The 17,213-nt window shown below is 58.8% G+C and overlaps 1 protein-coding gene across 1 annotated transcript in view; it reads right to left on the bottom strand.

The window, feature by feature from the left end:
* The window catches only part of LOC144677910 (histone-lysine N-methyltransferase 2B-like), a 28,468-nt gene extending 12,447 nt beyond the window's left edge, over positions 1-16,021 (bottom strand). The window contains exons 1-8 of the mRNA XM_078537890.1: positions 15,664-16,021; positions 12,700-12,861; positions 10,057-10,210; positions 8,277-8,547; positions 6,127-6,179; positions 4,610-4,927; positions 2,800-2,876; positions 770-898 (exon numbers count right to left, since the gene is read on the bottom strand). Of these exons, the coding sequence (XP_078394016.1) occupies positions 770-898; positions 2,800-2,876; positions 4,610-4,927; positions 6,127-6,179; positions 8,277-8,547; positions 10,057-10,210 (1,002 nt within the window). The 5' untranslated portion in view covers positions 12,700-12,861; positions 15,664-16,021. The remainder of the gene's footprint in view (positions 1-769; positions 899-2,799; positions 2,877-4,609; positions 4,928-6,126; positions 6,180-8,276; positions 8,548-10,056; positions 10,211-12,699; positions 12,862-15,663) is intronic.
* Between the last annotated feature and the right edge of the window lie 1,192 nt (positions 16,022-17,213).

A 17,213-nucleotide genomic window follows, 5' to 3' on the forward strand; every position in this document is an offset into this window, starting at 1 on the left:
CCTCCCAAACCCACCCCCCACCCCCCAACCTCTACCACCTGCAAGCACCAAGGGTGCGTGGGAACAGGGGTGGGGAGGAGGCGGTGGGGTAGCGGGAACGTCACTGGGCTGGTCACCCAGAGGCCCCGGCTGATGCTCCGGGGACCCGGGTTCAAATCCCATCACGGCAGCTGCTGGTATTTAAATTCGATCAATAAAATCTGGAATTGAGAGCGAGTCTCAGTGACGGTGACCATGAAACTATCATCGATTGTCGTACAAAACCCATCTGGGTCACTGATGTCCCTCGAGGTGGGGGAAATCTGCCCTCCTTACCCGGTCTGGCCTACACGTGACTCCAGACCCCACACAGCCATGTGGTTGACTCTGAACTGCCCCCCTCTGCAATGACCTCGCCAGCCCTCGCAGTTCAAGGGCAATTAGGCACGGGCAACAAATGCAGGCCTGGCCAGCAACGCCCACGTTGACTCTGAAGTGGCAAGAGGCTCCCATGGTATCAAACCGCGACAGACAGAAATACGACGGTGGGTGTACCCGCACACACACGGGGGCTGCAGCGGTCCAACAACGCGGCTCCCCACCACCTTCCTGAGGGGGAAATTAGGGACAAGCAACGAACGTTGGCCTACCCAGCAACACCCACGTCCCGTGAAGGACTGGAAAAGAAACTCTCGCGCTCCATCGCGACCAGAACACGCGTTGTGGATTGTCACAGACCAGAGAGAGCTACCCCTACATCCCTCCCACCACCACACCACTGACTCCTCACCTTAAAGTCCACGCGTATCCGGTGCACTCCGTCCGATGGCCCCTTCTGTCTGCTGCTGTTGCTGTTGGCGAACGGGCTCAAGGGGCTCAACACCAGTTGCTCCTGTTTGCTCAATAGAACGGGCCGATCCTGGAGTGGGGAGGGGGTGACAGGAAAGGGAACCCAGGCGTTAGGCCGTGTCTGAAGCCCCTCCCTTTAGCCGCACCCGCCCGCCCGTCACTCAGCGACCCCCACGCCCGCCGCCGTCCACACAGCCAGCTCCCGAAGAGCCGAGGTGCGCACACGCGAGGCTTCAGCCCCCCTGGGCCTTACGTCAGCCTCAGGCCACAACGACGCGAGCCGACGTGTTCAGTTCATTCACGTGGGACAGGGTCAGCCCACAGGAACTCACCAAGGCTCCTTCGACAGCACCTTCCAAACCCACGACCGCTACCCATCTAGGCAGCTCAAGGGCAGCAGACACATGGGGAACACCACCACCTGGAAGTTCCCCTCCCAGTCACTCACCATCCCGACTTGGGAAGATATCGGCCGTTCCTTCACTGTTGCTGGGTCAAAATCCTGGGACTTCCTCCCTAACAGCGCCGTGGGTGTACCTACTAGCTAACTGGCAACTTGCGGCTCGCATCCTCCAAACCACAGGGCTGTCACAGCGCAGGAGGTGGGCGGGCGGGTCATCCAGCCCTGTTGTGTCTACACTGGGCTCTCCGTAAGACGCAACGCGCCTTGTGCCCATTCTCCCCGTGGCCCTGCGTGTCCCCTCCTCGTCAAACCCACCGGTTTCCTCACAACAGGATCCTCGATGGAATTTGCCTCCACCACGCTCTCAGGCGGTGCACTCCAGATCTCCGAGTGTCGTTTAAAAAAACCCCCCGCCTGGTTCACTAGTGTCCCTTTAGAGGGGGGGTGGCAGGGGGATAGAAATCTGTTGTCCTGACCCGGTCTGGACTACATGTGACTCCAGGCCCACAGCGACGTGGTTAACTCTTAAATGCCCCTCTGAACGAGGGCAATTAGGGATGGGCAGTAAACGCTGGCCTAGCCAGCGACGCCCACGTCCCACGAATGAATTTTTTTTTTAAAAAAGATCCTAAAAGACTCGCTGTGTGAAGAAGTTCCTCCATGATTTCGCCCTTGTGCACGAGACGGATCTGAAATCTCTTTTCACAAGTTAACATCACATTTTCTACTGGTTAATCCGAATACATCGACGCTTCCTTTTTCACATACACGGTTATCTGTGCCACACAAGTGCCAGGCGATGACCATCTCCAACAAGAGAGAATCCAACCATCGCCCCTTGATGTTCAATGGCATTACCATCACTGAATCCCCCACTATCAACATCCTGGGGGTTACCATTGACCAGAAACTAAACTGGACCAGCCACATAAATACTGTGGCTACAAGAGCAGGTCAGAGGCTGGGAATCCTGCAGTGAGTAACTCACCTCCTGACTCCCCAAAGCCTGTCCACCATCTACAAGGCACAAGTCAGGAGTGTGATGGAATACTCCCCACTTGCCTGGATGAGTGCAGCTCCCACAACACTCAAGAAGCTCAACACCATCCAGGACAAAGCAGCCCCGCTTGATTGGCACCCCATCCACAAACATTCACTCCCTCCACCACCGACGCACAGTAGCAGCAGTGTCTGTACCATCTACAAGATGCACTGCAGCAACTCACCAAGGCTCCTTCGACAGCACCTTCCAAACCCACGACCTCTACCACCTAGAAGGACAAGGGCAGCAGACACATGGGGAACACTACCACCTGGAAGTTCCCCTCCAAGTCACTCACCATCCTGACCTGGAAATATATCGGCCGTTCCTTCACTGTCACTGGGTCAAAATCCTGGAACTCCCTCCCTAACAGCACCGTGGGTGTACCTACACCACAGGGACCGCAGCGGTTCAAGAAGGCAGCTCACCCACCACCTTTTCAAGGGGCGATAATGGATGGACAATACATGCTGGGCCCCAGCCAACGAAGCCCACATCCTGTGAACGTATCAAAAAAAACACTCACCTTCTCTCTGCTTTTTCGGGATTTCAGTTGTAAGGGTTTTAGTCGACACTGATCGTCCATCAGAGATTGAAGGTCATCTGATCGTCAGCACAACAAAAGGATTAGTATCAGGGCAGCTCGCAAACAAACATACAGCCCACCCTCCCTCCCCTGCCCCATGAAAGCAACACAGCGCACTCCCCTCCCAAACCCCACCCAGCGCACTCCCCTCCCCCTCCCAAACCCCACCCAGCTCACTCCCCTCCCCCTCCCAAACCCCACCCAGCTCACTCCCCTCCCAAACCCCACCCAGCGCACTCCCCTCCCCCTCCCAAATCCCACCCAGCTCACTCCCCCTCCCAAACCCCGCCCAGCGCACTCCCCTCCCCCTCCCAAACCCCACCCAGCTCGCTCCCCTCCCCCTCCCAAACCCCACCCAGCTCGCCCCCTCCCCCGAACCCCACCCAGCTTGCCCCTCCCCCTCCCAAACCCCGCCCAGCTCGCCCCCTCACCCTCCCAAACCCCACCCAGCTCGCCCCCTCCCTCTCCCAAACCCCACCCAGCTCACTCCCTTCTCCCTCCCAAACCCCACCCAGCTCGCCCCCTCCCCCGCCCAAACCCCGCCCAGCTCGCTCCCCTCCCCCTCCCAAACCCCGCCCAGCGCACTCCCCTCCCCCTCCCAAACCCCGCCCAGCGCACTCCCCTCCCCCGCCCAAACCCCGCCCAGCGCACTCCCCTCCCCCGCCCAAACCCCGCCCAGCGCACTCCCCTCCCCTGCCCAAACCCCGCCCAGCGCACTCCCCTCCCCTCCCAAACCCCGCCCAGCGCACTCCCCTCCCCCCTCTCAAACCCCGCCCAGCGCACTCCCCTCCCCCTCCCAAACCCCACCCAGCGCACTCCCCTCACCCCCAAACCCCACCCAGCTCACTCCCCTCACCCCCAAATCCCACCCAGCTCACTCCCCTCCCCCTCCCAAACCCCGCCCAGCGCACTCCCCTCCCCCGCCCAGCGCACTCCCCTCCCCTGCCCAAACCCCGCCCAGCGCACTCCCCTCCCCTCCCAAACCCCGCCCAGCGCACTCCCCTCACCCCCAAACCCCACCCAGCGCACTCCCCTCACCCCCAAACCCCACCCAGCTCACTCCCCTCACCCCAAAATCCCACCCAGCTCACTCCCCTCCCCATCCCAAACACCTCCCAGCTCACTCCCCTCCCCCTCCCAAACCCCTCCCAGTTCACTCCCCTCTCCTGAACCAAGCTCACACCCCGCCCCACATAGCTCACTATCCTTCCCAAACCAGGCTCCACCTGACGCCCGACCTGACCTGCACTCGTGTGCAACAGGCTCGAGGAGGGGCTGAATGGCCTCCTCCTGTTCCTGTGTAACAGGCTCGAGGGGGCTGAATGGCCTCCTCCTGTTCCTGTGTAACAGGCTCGAGGGGCTGAATGGCCTCCTCCTGTTCCTGTGTAACAGGCTCGAGGGGGCTGAATGGCCTCCTCCTGTTCCTGTGTAACAGGCTCGAGGGGGCTGAATGGCCTCCTCCTGTTCCTGTGTAACAGGCTCGAGGGGGCTGAATGGGTCCTCCTCCTGTCCCTGTTGTGGCGGTTGAAGTCTATCCTATTCTCGGTCGGCCTGTCACACACAAACCCCCTAGCGTCCCCCGACCCCCTCGCGTCCCCCGACCCCCTCGCGTCCCCCGACCCCCTCGCGTCCCCCGACCCCCTCGCGTCCCCCGACCCCCTCGCGTCCCCCGACCCCCTCGCGTCCCCCGACCCCCTCGCGTCCCCCGACCCCCTCGCGTCCCCCGCGATCCCCGCGCGCAGCCACCTACCCTTCAGCGAGTTGGCGGGCAGCTTGCAGTCGGTCTCGGAGTCGGAGAGGTCGGACTCCTCGAACAGGGCGTAGTAGGACCACTGCCGGGCCGTGCGGCGGATGGACTTGCGCTGCAGCTGCGTGTCGGGGCCCAGGCTCTCCACCGGGGCCAGGGAGGCCTCCCCGTTCTTCACCTGCACCTCCTCCACAGCGGCCTCCAGCATGTACTCGTACGCAGCGTAGCCCCGCGAGTCCGGCAGCCACTCCTCGTCGTCCTTGCCCATCACCGGGCGGGTGTCGATGGCCGGGAGAAGGGTGATTCGGCTCCTCTTGCGCACTGAGGGGGGGGTGAGAAAGAGGGGGAGGCGCTGGTGAATGAACAGTGGCTGGGGGGAGGGGGGGAGGGGGCACTAGGTTTACCACTACGGCCTTCGTCACCGGTCCCCCCACCTCTCAGCGAGGCCGACAGATAACAACGTCCACTACAACGTTGGGGTGGGGATACGGGAGCGTTCGCGATCCCTTGTGCGTTCCGACCAGATTCCACCGCTCCCTGCTACGCTCGCTGGGCCCTAAGCTCTGGGAAATCGCTCCCTGAACCTCTCCGCCTCTCTCTGCTCCCCCTCCACTTCCCTCAAGACGCATCTTAAATCCGACCTCTGAGGCCCAGCTTTCGGTCGCCAGTCTCCAGTGACTCCCCAGGTGTCACAGTGTCAGGTTTCACCTGACGTCAGCTCCTGTCAAGTCCCCGAGGATATTTTTCTACATCAAAGGCGTCCGATAAATACGCGTCGGTTGCGTAGCCGACTGGATGGACGGGACACAGGACAATTATTGACAGGACCTCGGTTAAAATCCTGTAGGGGGAGCTTTACTCTGTATCTAACCCCGTGCTGCACCTGTCCTGGGAGTGTTTGATGGGGACAGTGTAGAGGGAGCTTTACTCTGTATCTAACCCCGTGCTGTACCTGTCCTGGTAGTGTTTGATGGGGACAGTGTAGAGGGAGCTTTACTCTGTATCTAACCCCGTGCTGCACCTGTCCTGGGAGTGTTTGACGGGGACAGTGTAGAGGGAGCTTTACTCTGTATCTAACCCCGTGCTGTACCTGTCCTGGGAGTGTTTGATGGGGGACGGTGTAGAGGGAGCTTTACTCTGTATCTAACCCCGTGCTGTACCTGTCCTGGGAGAGTTTGATGGGGACAGTGTAGAGGGAGCTTTACTCTGTATCTAACCCTGTGCTGTACCTGTCCTGGGAGTGTTTGATGGGGACGGTGTAGAGCTAGCTTTACTCTGTATCTAACCCCGTGCTGTACCTGTCCTGGGAGTGTTTGATGGGGACAGTGTAGAGGGAGCTTTACTCTGTATCTAACCCCGTGCTGTACCTGTCCTGGGAGTGTTTGATGGGGACAGTGTAGAGGGAGCTTTACTCTGTATCTAACCCCGTGCTGTACCTGTCCTGGGAGTGTTTGATAGGGACAGTGTAGAGGGAGCTTTACTCTGTATCTAGCCCCGTGCTGTAAATAATAGCGTCTTACCATTTGCCAGACGTTCCTGTCGCTTCTGTTCTATTTTGTCACATTTCCGCCACCTGCAATGAGAACACGCCAGGGGTAACCCACATCACACAGGTCAGTTGTATCCATGGTGGCTCTTTGACAAAAGATCATAAGAAAAGGGAGCAGGAGGCCATTCGGCCCCTCCAGCCTGCTCTGCCAGCCAATAAGGTCATGGCTGATCCGATTGTGGCCTGAACTCCACTTTACTGCACGTTCCCCGCGCCCCCTCCACTCCCTCGTCGATCAAACGTCTTATCAAGGGAGCTGGCCCTAGCAGTGATAGGGCAAGCAGCATGCCAACTCCCACATGGTTTATCCAGGGGTGGGGCTGGTTTTGTGGGGGTTCACGGAAGGGGCTGTTGGCGCTGGCACTCGCGAGCTCTGACCTCAGTGCCGTCTACACCTTCGACGGCCAATCCCGGAGCGCGCTCCTGCCTGCAAAGCTGTCGCCCGACACACGGCATGTCAGCGGGGTCTGACTGCACGTCAGCACTCCCCAGTGCAGCAGGGGATCGCTCCTGTCCGCCTGCATCTCTCTAGCGCCGTTCGGCACCTCATGATGCCCCAAGGCCATCCGCAGCCAATGGAGGAATTTTTTTTTGTGAAGTGTGGTCACTGTTGTAATGCAGCAAACGTGGCACCAACTTGCACACAGCAAGATCCCACAAACTGAAATGTGAAGATGACCCAGAGATTCTGTTTTTAAACAATGTTGGTTTAACGACAAATCTTGTCCGAAGACACCAGGGAATTCATTGTTCCGCTCTCTCCCCATAGCCCTGTATCTATCCCCAAACTAATCCCACTGCCCCGCTCTCTCCCCATAGCCCTGTATCAATCCCCAAACTAATCCTACTGCCCCTCTCTCTCCCCATAGCCCTGGATCAATCCCCGAACTAATCCCACTGTCCCGCTCTCTCCCCATAGCCCTGTATCAATCCCCAAACTAATCCCACTGCCCCGCTCTCTCCCCATAACCCTGTATCAATCCCCAAACTAATCCTACTGCCCCTCTCTCTCCCCATAGCCCTGGATCAATCCCCGAACTAATCCCACTGTCCCGCTCTCTCCCCATAGCCCTGTATCAATCCCCAAACTAATCCCACTGTCCCGCTCTCTCCCCATAGCCCTGTATCAATCCCCAAACTAATCCCACTGCCCCACTCTCTCCCCATAGCCCTGTATCAATCCCCAAACTAATCCCACTGCCCCGCTCTCTCCCCATAGCCCTGTACCAATCCCAAACTAATCCCACTGCCCCACTCTCTCCCCATAGCCCAGTATCAAACCCAAACTAATCCCACTGCCCCGCTCTCTCCCCATAGCCCTGTATCAATCCTCAAACTAATGCCACTGCCCCGCTCTCTCCCCATAGCCCTGTATCAATCCCAAACTAATCCCACTGCCCCACTCTCTCCCCATAGCCCTGTATCAATCCCAAACTAATCCCACTGCCCCGCTCTCTCCCCATAGCCCTGTATCAATCCCAAACTAATCGCACTGCCCCACTCTCTCCCCATAGCCCAGTATCAATCCCAAACTAATCCCACTGCCCCACTCTCTCCCCATAGCCCTGTATCAATCCCAAACTAATGCCACTGCCCCGTGCTCACTGGAGAGCTATCTGTGAATCTTGAACAAATGGTCTTGTCATTATCACATTGCTGTTTATGGGATCTTGCTGTGTACCAATTAGCTGCTGATTTCCTACATTACAATGGCCACACTTGGAAAAAAAAGTCCTTCATTGCCTGAGGAACACTTTAGGATCTCCTGAGGTAGGGACATGCGCTAGGGAAATCGTAATCCATCTTTCTTTGAAAGATCTATCCAATTATTCTGCACTCTTTCCCCCACAGCTCTGCTCATTTTCCCCCTTTAAGTATTTATCCAATTCCTCCCTTTTGAAAGTTCCCATTGAATCTGCTCCCACCGCCCTTTCGGGCAGCGCCTTTGAGGTTCTGCCCGTCGCTCCCCACTCCCCGCCGGAGGCTAACTCTCACTTTGGCTACGGGATGTCAAAAGGATACCCCAGGCAGGGAATGTGATGCGGATATTCGACTACAGGAGGCCTCGCCTCTGTTTTCCCCCCCCCTCCTTCGCGATCGGAGGACTCGGATCATACTTACACACAGCATTGTTTCTTGGTGTTTCGGCCCCCAAACTTGGGCTTGTCCAGGCAGTTGACGCACTTGCCGCAGTCCGCCAGGTTCCGGCAGCCCTTGCAGCTCCCGCACCGGTTTCCCCGGCGCTTGGGCTGGCCGCAGGCCACCGGCGGCTTGGCCTCCTCCTCGGCCGGCGTGGGGGTCGGAACCTCTGCCTCATCCTCTGCCTCTCGCTCCGTCTTCACCACTGAGGCTACAGGCACTGGACTCTCGGGCTCTGAGGAGGAGGTATCCGCTGTGGGGAAAACAATGAGAGAGAGAGGGGGGAAGAGAGAGAGAGAGGTGGAAAAGGGCACAGTCCATTAGCAGAGAGATCCGAGCTTTACAACACCCTCCTCCTCCCAAACACTGCCCAACATGTTTAACAGTCCCTCCATGCGCTGGACAGGTCAGGAGCAGGAACCCTGGCTGATTTCCCCTCTCTCTCTCTCTCTCTCTCTCTAACCCAGGGGTCACTGGACAGTGATCAGGAGCAGGAACCCTGGCTGATTTGCCCTCTCACTCTAACCCAGGGATCACTGGACAGTGATCAGGAGCAGGAACCCTGGCTGATTTTCCCTCTCTCTCTCTAACCCAGGGATCACTGGACAGTGATCATGAGCAGGAACCCTGACTGATTTCCCCCCTCTCTCTCTCTCTAACCCAGGGATCACTGGACAATGATCAGGAGCAGGAACCCTGGCTGATTTCCCCTCTCTCTCTAACCCAGGGATCACTGGACAGTGATCAGGAGCAGGAACCCTGGCTGATTTCCCCTCTCTCTCTCTAACCCAGGGGTCACTGGACAATGATCATGAGCAGGAACCCTGGCTGATTTCCTCTCTCTCTAACCCAGGGATCACTGGACAGTGATCAGGAGCAGGAACCCTGGTTGATTTCCCTTCTCTCTCTAACCCAGGGATCACTGGACAGTGATCAGGAGCAGGAACCCTGGCTGATTTCCTCTCTCTCTCTCTCTAACCCAGGGATCACTGGACAGTGATCAGGAGCAGGAACCCTGACTGATTTCCCCTCTCTCTCTCTAACCCAGGGATCACTGGACAGTGATCAGGAGCAGGAACCCTGGCTGATTTCCCCTCTCTCTCTCTCTAACCCAGGGGTCACTGGACAATGATCATGAGCAGGAACCCTGGCTGATTTCCCCTCTCTCTCTCTAACCCAGGGATCACTGGACAGTGATCAGGAGCAGGAACCCTGGCTGATTTCCTCTCTCTCTAACCCAGGGATCACTGGACAGTGATCAGGAGCAGGAACCCTGGTTGATTTCCCTTCTCTCTCTAACCCAGGGATCACTGGACAGTGATCAGGAGCAGGAACCCTGGCTGATTTCCCCTCTCTCTCTCTCTAACCCAGGGATCACTGGACAGTGATCAGGAGCAGGAACCCTGGCTGATTTCCCCTCTCTCTCTCTCCCTAGCCCAGGGATCCCTGGACAGTGATCAGGAGCAGGAACCCTGACTGATTTCCCTTCTCTCTCTCTCTCTCTAATCCAGGGGATCACTGGACAGCGATCAGGAGCAGGAACCCTGGCTGATTTCCCCTCTCTCTCTCTCTCTCCCTAACCCAGGGGTCACTGGACAGTGATCGTGAAGCCTTCGATAAGCCCAATGACTCTCTGTCCCTATAGCATCGCGCCATAATATAGCAAGTGTTGCTTAACCAAGGTATATACAGATTTATCATAGCTACTCTGCTTTCCCATTCTGCTCCTTTCTCTTCCTCCAGCCTCTGGACTATCACTTACCGTCCATCTGTGCTGTCATAATGCTGTCTCGCTCGTGCATCGGGAGCGCGCTGAGCCGTGGGATGTCAGCCGGCACCAGCGCCCGTGGTTTTCCCAGCGCCACCGCTGCCCGGCGACAAACGTGCTTGATCCTTGGGCCCTGAGATACCTGCATCTATTGGCGGAGGGTGGGGGGGGCAGAGAAAGGTGACAGTGATTAACTGGCGGCGATGACAGAGGCTGAGCGGATGGGGGGGGTGCGAGAGAGAGAGAGAGAGAGAGAAGGAGGACAGGGAGGGCTTGAGGCTGACAGAGAAAAGCAGGGTGTGAGACAGAGAGGGGGAGAGAGAGAGAGAGACGAAGAGGGAGAGGAAGAGAGAAAGAGAGAGAGAGGAAGAGGGAGAGAGGGAGAGTGAGAGAGAGAGGGGGAGAGAGAGAGAGAAAGGTTTGGGGGGTGGTGGGGGGGAAGCGTTGAGGAGAAGAGGAAAGAGAAGGAAGTGGTCAGTATTTACAGGGGGTCCCTGGGGAGTGTGTCAGTATTTACAGGGGGTCCCCGGGGAGTGTGTCAGTGTTTACAGGGGGTCCCCGGGGAGTGTGTCAGTATTTACAGGGGGTCCCCGGGGAGTGTGTCAGTATCTACAGGGGGTCCTGGGGAGTGTGTCAGTCTTTACAGGGGGTCCTGGGGAGCATGTCAGTGTTTACAGGGGATGGGTCCCCGGGGAGTGTGTCAGTGTTTACAGGGGGTCCCCGGGGAGTGTGTCAGTATTTACAGGGGGGGTCCCTGGGGAGTGTGTCAGTATTTACAGGGGGGACTGGGGAGTGTGTCAGTATTTACAGGGGGGACTGGGGAGTGTGTCAGTATTTACAGGGGGGTTCCCCGGGGAGTGTGTCAGTATTTACAGGGGGGTTCCCCGGGGAGTGTGTCAGTATTTACAGGGGGTCCCTGCGGAGCGTGTCAGTGTTTACAGGGGGGACTGGGGAGTGTGTCAGTATTTACAGGGGGTCCTGGGGAGTGTGTCAGTATTTACAGGGGGTCCTGGGGAGTGTGTCAGTCTTTACAGGGGATGGGTCCCTGGGGAGTGTGTCAGTATTTACAGGGGGTCCCCGGGGAGTGTGTCAGTATTTACAGGGGGTCTCTGGGGAGTGTGTCAGTATTTACAGGGGGTCCCCGGGGAGTGTGTCAGTATTTACAGGGGGTCTCTGGGGAGTGTGTCCGTATTTACAGAGGGTCCCCGGGGAGTGTGTCAATATTTACAGGGGATCCTGGGAAGTGTGTCAGTATTTACAGGGGGTCCCCGGGGAGTGTGTCAGTATTTACAGGGGGTCCTGGGGAGTGTGTCAGTATTTACAGGGGGTCCTGGGGAGTGTGTCAGTATTTACAGGGGGTCCTGGGGAGTGTGTCAGTATTTACAGGGGGTCCCCGGGGAGTGTGTCAGTATTTACAGGGGGTCCCCGGGGAGTGCGTCAGTATTTACAGGGGGGTCCCCGGGGAGTGTGTCAGTATTTACAGGGGGTCCTGGGGAGTGTGTCAGTATTTACAGGGGGTCCCCGGGGAGAGTGTCAGTATTTACAGGGGGGTCCCCGGGGAGTGTGTCAGTATTTACAGGGGGGGTCTCCGGGGAGTGTGTCAGTATTTACAGGGTGTCCCCGGGGAGTGTGTCAGTATTTACAGGGTGTCCCCGGGGAGTGTGTCAGTATTTACAGGGGTTCCCCGGGGAGTGTGTCAGTATTTACAGGGGGGTCCCCGGGGAGTGTGTCAGTATTTACAGGGGGTCCCCGGGGAGTGTGTCAGTATTTACAGGGGGTCCCCGGGGAGTGTGTCAGTATTTACAGGGGGTCCCCGGGGAGTGTGTCAGTATTTACAGGGGGTCCCTGGGGAGTGTGTCAGTATTTACAGGGGGTCTTTGGGGAGTGTGTCAGTATTTACAGGGGGGTCCCCGGGGAGTGTGTCAGTATTTACAGGGGGTCCCCGGGGAGTGTGTCAGTATTTACAGGGGGTCCCCGGGGAGTGTGTCAGTATTTACAGGAGGACCCCGGGGAGTGTGTCAGTATTTACAGGGGGGTCCCCGGGGAGTGTCAGTGGTTACAGAGGATCTGCGGGGAGTGTGTCAGTATTTACAGGGGTTCCCCGGGGAGTGTGTCAGTGTTTACAGGGGGTCCTGGGGAGTGTGTCAGTCTTTACAGGGGGTCCTGGGGAGTGTGTCAGTATTTACAGGGGGTCCTGGGGAGTGTGTCAGTATTTACAGGGGTTCCCCGGGGAGTGTGTCAGTATTTACAGGGGGTCTTTGGGGAGTGTGTCAGTATTTACAGGGGGGTCCCCGGGGAGTGTGTCAGTCTTTACAGGGGGTCCCCGGGGAGTGTGTCAGTATTTACAGGGGGTCCCTGGGGAGTGTGTCAGTCTTTACAGGGGGTCCTGGGAAGTGTCAGTATTTACAGGAGGTCCCCAGAAGAGTGTCAGTATTTACAGGAGGTCCCCAGAAGAGTGTCAGTATTTACAGGGGGTCCCCAGGAAAGTGTCAGGGAAAAAACTCCCAGGGAATATTACTGCCAAACATATTCCCAGGTGAACACAGGGGCAGGAATGAAACAAAGAGACTATTCCCTTCTGAAGAGATGCATGGCTTTTTCACACAAGAACAGCAGGGCTCTTATCCTCGCCCTCACCTCGACTCTGGCTCTCTTCCCCTCTGGTGGAGGCGATTCCGATCCCAGTTTGCGTTTAATGGCGTCCACATCTTCACAATCGCTTTCAGTGTCGGATTTCTCTGTTAGCACAGCCTCTTCTTTAATGGGAATCTTTAAATCTCGTCCGGTTTGCAAAGCAAGCTGGGACAGGGGGAGAGAGAGAGAGAGAGAGAGAGAGAGTGAGTGAGAGAGAGATACGCACATTGTGAATATTGGGTTTACGCTGTCTGTCACGAACAGGTACAGAGATTAATCAAAGTGACGATCGGAACACTGTCCTTTCGCTCGGGTCGGTGGGGGGACTAGAATACAAGAGGGTAGAAATCGTGCTTCTCTGTACAAAGCCCTGGTTAGACCACACCTGGAGTCACTGTGAACAGTTCTGGCACCCACACCTTAGGGAGAATACACTCACCTTGAGGGGGGGTAGTGTAGTGTCGATTTACCAGAATGAGACCGGGACTCGCAGGGTTAAGCTACGAGGAGAGGTTAAACGCAAACCAGGCTTGTATTCCCTGGAATTTAGATGGCTATGGGAGGGGACTTGGTCAAAGTTTTCAAGATATGAAGGGGAACAGATAGCGGAGAGAAAGCATTTCCGCTGGTTGGCGGTGGGCGGGGGGGGGTGGTGTCTGGGACTAGGGGGCAGGGTCTTAAAAATGAGTCGCAGGACCTTCAGGAGTGAAATTAGTAAACACTTCTACACATCGGGAACGCTGTTGTATGTGGTGCTGTACCTGAAGCACAGGTAGATAAGGTGGTTAAGAAGGTTAATGGGATACTTGCCTTTATTGGTCGAGGCACAGAATATAAGAGCAGGGAGGTTAGGCTGGAGCTGTATAAAACGCTGGTTAGGCCACAGCTGGAGCACTGTGTGCAGTTCTGGTCACCACACTACAGGAAGGATGTGACTGCACATGAGAGGGTGCAGAGGAGATTCACCAGGATGTTGCCAGGGCTGGAGAGTTTCAGCTGTGAAGAGAGACTGGATAGGCTGGGGTTGTTTTCCTTGGAGCAGAGAAGGCTGGTGGGGGGGACCTGATTGAGGTATCATACAAAATGAAGAGGGGCATAGATAGGGTAGATAGGAGGAAACTTTTCCCCTTGGCGGAGGTGTCAATAACCAGGGGGCATAGATTTAAGATAAAGGGCAGGAGGTTTAGACAGGATTTGGGGTGGGATTTTTTCACCCAGAGGGTGGTTGGGATCTGGAACACACGGCCTGCGGGGGGTGGTAGAGGCAGGAACCCTCACAACGTTTAAGAAGTATTTAGATGAGCTCTTGAAACACCACAGCATCCAGGGCTAGGGGCCAAGTGCTGGAAAACGGGATTAGAATAGATGGGGGCTTGTTGGCCGGCACGGACATGATGGGGCTGAAGGGCTGGATTCTGTGCTGTATAACGCTAAAGTATGTAAAAAGGATGGGATTCTGTATAAAGACCTCACCAGATACTGGAAGGACCTTCCCCAACATAGGAGTGTGAAAGACAGGATTAGAGAGACCTTCCAGATGCAGGAGAGAGAGAGAGACAGAGAGAGAGAGACACAGAGAGAGACACAGAGAGAGACACAGAGAGAGACACAGAGAGAGACACAGAGAGAGACACAGAGAGAGACACAGAGAGAGACACAGAGAGAGACACAGAGAGAGACACAGAGAGAGACACAGAGAGAGAGAGAGACAGAGAGAGAGACAGAGAGAGAGACAGAGAGAGAGACAGAGAGAGAGAGACAGACACAGAGAGAGACAGACAGAGAGACAGACAGAGAGACAGACAGAGAGACAGACAGAGAGACAAGAGAGACAAGAGAGACAAGAGAGACGAGAGAGAGACAGAGAGACAGAGAGACAGACAGAGAGAGAAAGAGACAGAGAAAGAGACAGAGAAAGAGACAGAGAGAGACAGAGACAGAGAGAGAGAGAGAGACAGAGACACAGGCGGCAAGAGAGTGACACACACACACATACACACACACAGAGGGGGACAGACAGAGCGAGAGAGCGCGAGGGACAGGCAGGCAGAGCGAGAGAGCGAGCATGAGACAGACAGACAGAGAGAGAGAGACGGACACAGGCGGCCAGTGAGAGACAGACACAAACACACACACACACACACACACACACACACACACACACACACACACACACACACAGAGGGGGACAGACAGACAGAGCGAGCGAGAGAGAGAGAGAGGGGGACAGACAGACAGAGCGAGCGAGAGGGAGAGAGGGGGGGACGGACAGACAGACAGAGCGAGAGAGAGAGGGGGACAGACAGACAGAGAGAGGGGTCAGACAGCGGAGAGAGAGGGGGGGACAGACAGACAGAGCGAGAGGGAGAGGGACAGACAGAAAGAGTGAAGAGAGGCAGAGGCACAGGCGGAGAGAGAGAGACAGAGGCACAGGCGGAGAGAGAGGCCGAGGCACAAGCGGAGAGAGAGGCCGAGGCACAGGCGGAAGAGAGAGCAGAGGCACAGGCGGAGAGAGAGGCAGAGGCACAGGCGGAGAGAGAGGCAGAGGCACATGCGGAGAGAGAGGCAGAGGCACATGCGGAGAGAGAGGCAGAGGCACAGGCGGAGAGAGAGGCAGAGGCACAGGCGGAGAGAGAGGCAGAGGCACAGGCGGAGAGACAGACAGACGCACAGGCGGAGAGACAGACAGACGCACAGGCGGAGAGACAGACAGACGCACAGGCGGAGAGACAGACAGACGCACAGGCGGAGAGACAGACAGACGCACAGGCGGAGAGACAGACAGACGCACAGGCGGAGAGAGAGAGAGAGACAGACGCACAGGCGGAGAGAGAGAGACAGACACACAGGCGGAGAGAGAGAAAAAGTCAGCATGCGCGAATGACGGGAGAGAGAGAGGGAGGAGTGGGGAAGAGAGAGAGTGCGCAAGTGAGGGTAGAAGAACCTCGATAGATCCTGGGCTTTTACCTGCTGTGTTTTCCACTGTTTCTGTTGGTCGATTTAATCAGCTGGACCTTGGCAGCCTTCAGGAGATTGACCATCCGTTTGTCCATGGCAGACATGCAGAGTGAGTGATTGGCCAGGCTCTGTGTCCTCTCCGCCTCAGCTTTCCGGACAGGCTCCGAGGGGGGCGTGGAGGGTGCCTCTTCCCTCTCCGGCGTCCCATCCCCGATGGCCTCCGGTTTCACCCCGCCGTCGGTCTGCGTCTCGCTGTCGCGGGAGGTCTCCGCGCGCTCGCGGCGGGGCTGGCTCCCCGGCCTCCGACCTCTCCGCCCGGCCCTCCTGCAGCACCCCCTCCGGCTCCGGCACCGGCTCCGTCTCGGTCTCGACGGGCGGCTCGAGGCTGCCCACCTCGTCAGGTGGCGGCGGGCTGGGCTGGCGAGGGGCGGGAGGCGGCGGCGGGAGGGGGCGAGGGGGGGTCCGCTCCCCCTCCCCCTGGGGGGGCGGAGGGGGTGGGGGTGGGGGTGGTGGGGGGCAGGGCTCCGCCTCCCCGGGGTGAGGGGGATTGGGGGCGGCCTCCCCCGGCGCCGGGCGCCAGCTCCGCGTCCGCATGGCGTGGGCGGGCGGGCCCTGTTCCCCGGGGCCGGGGGCCGAGGGGGGAGGGGGAGGGGGAGGGGGTGGGGGTGGGGGGGAGGGAGGGGGCGCCGGCGAGGCCTCCAGGGCGACGGCCTCCTCCGAGCCGGAGCCGGATCCGGAGCCCGAGCCCGAGCCGGAGCCGGAGCTGAGGGCGGGGAAGGGGAGCCGGGCGGGGGAGAGGAGCACGTCCTCCGGGGTGAAGGGGGAGAGCTGGAGGCCGTCGAAGGAGGGGGGCTTGCCGCCGGGGGGGTCCTCGCCCCGGTCGGGCGGCGTGGTCCAGGTGAAGGTGGGCTGGCGCAGGACGGCGCGCCGCCTGACGGCCGTGCCGGGCGAGGCGGGGGGCGAGGGCGTCCGCCGGGGGCTAGCGTCGGCCGGCGAGTCCGGCGTCTCCCCGGCCGGGCGGCGGGGAGGGGGAGGGGGAGGGCTGCGCCTGGGTCGCCCGGGGGCCCTGCCGTCGGCCGGGGGTCCGGCCCTGGCCTGGGCCGGCCGGCGGGCGCCGCCCTCCTCGTCCATGAAGCGCCGGGGGGTCTTGATGACCCGGGAGGAGCGGGCGCTGACCACCGGCATGATGAACTGCCGGATGTTCTTGAGGAACCTGGACTTCCCCCCGTGGGGCCCCTCGGGCTGAGCGGCCGGGGGGGCCTTCGCCGCCTCGCGCTCCGCCGCCGGAGGGGGGGGCTTGGCGGCCCTGGGGGGGGCGGCGGCGGCCGAGAGGAGGGGCCTCCCGCGCCCCGCTTTGGCCCGCAGGACCCCGGCCCCCCCCGGCGGCTTGCCCCCCCTCCCCCGCAGCCCGTCCGCCCGCCGGCCCCCTCTCCCGGCCGCCGCGGCCCTGCCCCCGGGGGGCTTCAGCCGCAGGCGCCTCTGGGCCAGCCGGGTCTCCTTCAGCTGCCGGGCTTTGCTCGCGAACCTCAGCACCAGAGGCTTCTTCTTGCTCTTCAGCC

The sequence above is a fragment of the Cetorhinus maximus genome, unplaced genomic scaffold (genome assembly GCF_964194155.1).
Source record: "Cetorhinus maximus unplaced genomic scaffold, sCetMax3.hap1.1 HAP1_SCAFFOLD_3262, whole genome shotgun sequence".
In the NCBI taxonomy this organism is placed as follows: domain Eukaryota; kingdom Metazoa; phylum Chordata; class Chondrichthyes; order Lamniformes; family Cetorhinidae; genus Cetorhinus; species Cetorhinus maximus.